The sequence below is a fragment of the Corylus avellana genome, chromosome ca10 (assembly GCF_901000735.1).
Source record: "Corylus avellana chromosome ca10, CavTom2PMs-1.0".
Lineage (NCBI taxonomy): Eukaryota > Viridiplantae > Streptophyta > Magnoliopsida > Fagales > Betulaceae > Corylus > Corylus avellana.
Window position 1 is genome coordinate 5,954,329 of NC_081550.1, and position 4,679 is coordinate 5,959,007.

At 40.5% G+C, this 4,679-nt stretch overlaps 1 protein-coding gene across 1 annotated transcript; it reads left to right on the forward strand.

Moving 5' to 3' along the window:
• The first annotated feature begins 2,381 nt into the window (after positions 1 to 2,381).
• On the forward strand, positions 2,382 to 4,250 carry LOC132164423 (arogenate dehydratase 3-like). Its single transcript, XM_059574934.1, has one exon. It carries the CDS (start codon positions 2,553 to 2,555, stop codon positions 3,858 to 3,860), a length of 1,308 nt encoding a protein of 435 aa, XP_059430917.1. The 5' UTR covers positions 2,382 to 2,552; the 3' UTR covers positions 3,861 to 4,250.
• Positions 4,251 to 4,679: the final 429 nt, after the last annotated feature.

The following is a 4,679-nucleotide window of genomic DNA, read 5'->3' on the forward strand; positions in this document are numbered from 1 at the left end:
TATCTTCCTTAAATGTAAGGAATATTCCTAAAAAAACTTAATGCAACAGATTTTCTTGATGTTAACTAAACCAAGAGAACATCAAAGTAAGGTACCACTTTCGCTTCTATTAACATTATTTAATATAAAAAAAATCTTTTCCTCTCTCTCTTCGCCCTTCTCTTTTAACATTTATTTTAGTTGAAATAATATTTAAATAGTACAAAGAAAATGTAGGATCAGACCTGTTACGATTATAGTGTTCCATATGGCTTAAGTCTAATCTTAACTATGTGTATTTAAGTTCTTGGTCACCATTCCCTTGCAAGCCAGTTTTCAAGGGTGAGTTCTGCCCAATGTTTTTAACATTTAGTATCAGAGCTAGCCACCATATCGAAGGGTTCAAGTCCCGAAGGAGGCGACGTATAGGCTAGATTAAAATACTAATAGGTGAGTGGAGTTGCTAAAAGAGAAAGGGCTACCATCTGGTCAGTGTCAATAGAGTTGGCCGTCATGGACGTCGGCCACGGAAGCGTGGTGGTATGTTACGATTCTAGTGTTCCACATGGTTTAAGTTTAATCTTAACCATGTGTATATAAGTTCTTGGACATCCTTCCCTTGCAAGCCGGTGGCGGTTTTCAATGGTGAGTTCTACCCAAGGTTTGTAACAAGACATTTGACCATCTCATCTAAAAATTAATTGATCTATAGTGAAGGAAGCCAAAACTTTTTATGACATTCGAAATCTCACAGTGCAAGATATGTTATAAGAATGACAAAGTGAAGCTATTATAAAGGATATTTGCAAAGATAAATAAATAAAATAAACCGACAAATAAAAGAGACAAAAATTCAAAAAAAAAAAAAAAGAGCCGAGGTGGAGAGTGAAAGAAGCACAATCCCAGAAAACGGCATGTGGGAATTTGGACCCCCATTCTGTACTGCTTGTCTGGCGTCCTTCAAAACAGAGTCCCTCTCCATGTGCTCTTTAACTTTGTGGTCCTAAAAACAGAGCCTCTATGTACGGGGCTCTCTTCCCGCTTCCATATCACGTTTTGAGGCTGAAAACGGCCGGAGAATGGTCCTTATTTGTAATCTTACTACATTCATCATTACTCTTCACCTTTGTTCAAGTTAATGTTACTCTTGCCATTTACCAAACGAAAAACACATGTTCTCTGTTACTGTTAATTATTATTATTATTATTATTATTATTTTACAGCTATCTAAATCAGATTCGATGAGGATCCATTATGAGTCTTTTAAGTGCTCTATTATATTAAAAAATATTGATCTGTACTTACCATCTTACAATAAAGGATTAGACACTCTGCCTTAATCTGTAATTACAATCTCGGAAAGAAACTTTTTATTGAGAGGATTTGAAAACCAGAATTTGTTTCCATAACCCGCAAAAAAGACAAGACAAAACAAATCAAATAAAAAATAATAATAATAATAATAATAATAATAATAATAAGAAACAAAGAAGAGACAGTGAGAGAAAGGACAAGGAAGCAGAAAGTCCCGCTGCCCCAAAATCATCAAATTCGTTGGGGGGAATAATAATATCTACTTGCCAAACAATTTAAAAAATTAAAAAAAAATAAATCATTTTAGACTATTTAATTACCACGTGATTTGACAAGTCTTTAAACTTCAAAATCTCTCAATTTGAACTCTTCAACTTTCAATTATAGTCAATTTGAACCTCTCTTAGTTCTAGTCGTTAACTTCTATTAATGGTACCTAAAAAGACCAAAATATCTCAAATTTTATTTTTTATTTTTTATTTGGAATTAAGGGTGGTAAATTTGAAATTCTATAAAAAAATTAAGGGTATAAATGTTATTGTCTCACTTTTAAGGTTTAAAATCCACAATTAAAAGTTGAGAGGTTCAAATTAAGAAGTTTTGAAGTTTGAGAGCTTGTCTGTTGAGAAATAATCCTACATTGCTTGTGGACAAGACCTTGAGCATGTTTATAAAGAATTGACAACCCTCTTTTATTGACGAGTTTTATGAGATGAGTTAGGCCTACAAATTTTTTTATGGTATCAAAGTCAACTACAAGACAAATGAGAATTATACTTCTTACCATGATATAAGGACCGGATGTAATAATTTAAGAGTATAAAGTAAAGTTTAAAATAATAATAATAATAATACTTTTTAAGCCATTTTTAAAAATAAATAGTAATTTTGTCACGTAATGGTATTTTATTGTTTTGCAAAGGCATTAGTCTAATACGCGTACAGAAATGGACACTCAACAATATTATATTATATATCTTTTTTGTATTGAGAAGAGAGAGAGGGAGGAAGGGGAGGGGGGTAGGTGTGAGATTGACCGAACCACCTCCGCACACGTACCATCTTCCCAATGCTTTCCCCTACTCCCAACCCTCCTTAATATATAAACCCCACAAACCCCCTTTCTTTTCTCAGCTTGACGTTTCTCATTTTACAGAGAACACCAAGCTTTCTTATTAATATTATTTCTTCCACTTTTCCTTTATTCTTTTTCTTCTTTTCAATTTATTCCGGTGAAGTCCAATCACTCAGATACAATATGCAGGCTATTGCTCCATCCACGCCTAATACTCTTAAGTCTTTAACGGGGACGATTCGTCCTTCTTTGTCCCGACTCGGTCCCAGCCGACTCGTCGTCCAGAGCGTTTACCGATCCGACTCCGTTAACTTCCCCAACGGCGTCGGTTTGAGCAGGGCCGACTGGCAGAGCTCCTGCGCTATCCTCGCCAGTAAGGTTGTTTCCCAGGAGCAACCCACGGAGAAGCCCGGAGCTGCCGGAGGAGGTGGGGCGGCCGGGGGTGCCGACCATGTGGCGGCCGTTAATGGTCACAAGGCCAGTATCGATCTCGACCTGGTTCCGATTAGCACCGACAGCAACAACAACAAGCCGCATCAGCTGGCGCATAGGGCGCTCACCATAACGGACCTGTCCCCGGCTCCGATGCACGGCTCGGAGCTCCGAGTTGCTTACCAAGGGGTGCCCGGCGCGTACTCCGAAGCCGCAGCCGGAAAGGCCTATCCGAACTGCGAAGCCATTCCGTGCGACCAATTCGAGGTGGCTTTCCAAGCCGTGGAGCTCTGGATCGCCGATCGGGCTGTGCTACCCGTCGAGAACTCACTCGGGGGCTCGATCCACCGGAACTACGATCTCCTCCTCAGGCATCGACTCCACATAGTCGGCGAGGTCCAGCTTCCCGTCCATCACTGCCTCTTGGCGCTTCCGGGTGTTAGGAAGGAGTACTTGACCCGCGTCATCTCCCACCCGCAGGCCCTGGCTCAGTGCGAGTTGACTCTTACGAAACTCGGCCTCAACGTGGCGCGGGAGGCTGTGGACGACACAGCCGGAGCCGCCGAGTTTGTCGCCGCCAACAACCTCCGCGACACGGCGGCAATTGCGAGCGCACGAGCTGCTGACCTATACGGCATGAACATCCTCGCTGACGGGATCCAAGATGACTCGAGCAACGTGACGCGCTTTGTGATGTTGGCCCGAGAGCCGATCATCCCTCGCACAGACCGGCCGTTCAAGACGAGCATTGTGTTCGCGCACGACAAGGGGACGTCCGTACTGTTCAAGGTGCTCTCCGCTTTCGCTTTCAGAAACATCAGCCTGACCAAGATCGAATCGAGGCCGCACCGGAACCGTCCGATCAGGCTGGTTGACGACGCCAACGTGGGCACAGCGAAGCACTTCGAGTACATGTTCTACATAGATTTCGAAGCGTCGATGGCGGAGGTCCGGGCCCAGAATGCGTTGGCGGAGGTGCAGGAGTTCACGTCGTTCTTGAGGGTCCTGGGCAGTTATCCCATGGACATGACGCCTTGGTGCCCCTCCGGTGGAGATTAGCAACGCTGGCGGCTCCTCTCACCAAACCCCCCACCCCCAAAAAAAAAAAAAAACAAAAAAAAAATGAATATAATATATTATTTAATGTCAGTAAAAAAATGCTACTCTTACGCAAATCCCGTTATCGTTTTGGACAACCAAAGGGATTTCATTTTATTTTTTCTTTTTCTTTTTGTAATCTCTGAGTGATTTATGGATGGACAGACAAGTAAGGCAGGAATTGTTGGTGGCTTCGATGTATGTATGTATGCATGTAGATGTGATGATGATGGTGCGTCACGATATTTGTGGTGGTTATGTGTGGAAGTGTCAATTCCATCCACCTAATCATTTCATTGTAAGTTAAATGTTTGGAAAATTGAATTTCACAGAAAATAGGATATTAAATTTGGCATTTCTTTCAAACTTCTGTAGCCAATTTTGGTGTGCTTCCAGAGTTTTTTTATTTTTTATTTTTAAATAATGTATAAAAGTGAATTCTGATTTTTTTTTAATAGCAATTGAATTTAGATTTACCCAATCGTGAAAGAGACATGCCCAAGATTTCATCCTCAATCACCAATATAAGATTAAAAAATCTCACCAATTGATATAAAATAGGGCTAATCCCCGTGTGCTGCTGAGTGCTGAGTAATTTTCTTAAAGTTACCGTCGCCCCGCAGTGAAATGACACCAATATTGTAATCAAATTGATGAAGTCCTTGTTCCTGAAGAAATTCATAATAAAATACAAATGCTCTATTTTTATAGGTTACACATAAATATAATTTTAATCAAATCATATAATTTATGGTGATCAAATCATAAAAAATTCTTAAA

Excerpts from the sequence above, each read along its gene's own strand:
- LOC132164423 (XM_059574934.1), top strand. The coding sequence starts at position 2,553 with ATGCAGGCTATTGCTCCATCCACGCCTAATACTCTTAAGTCTTTAACG.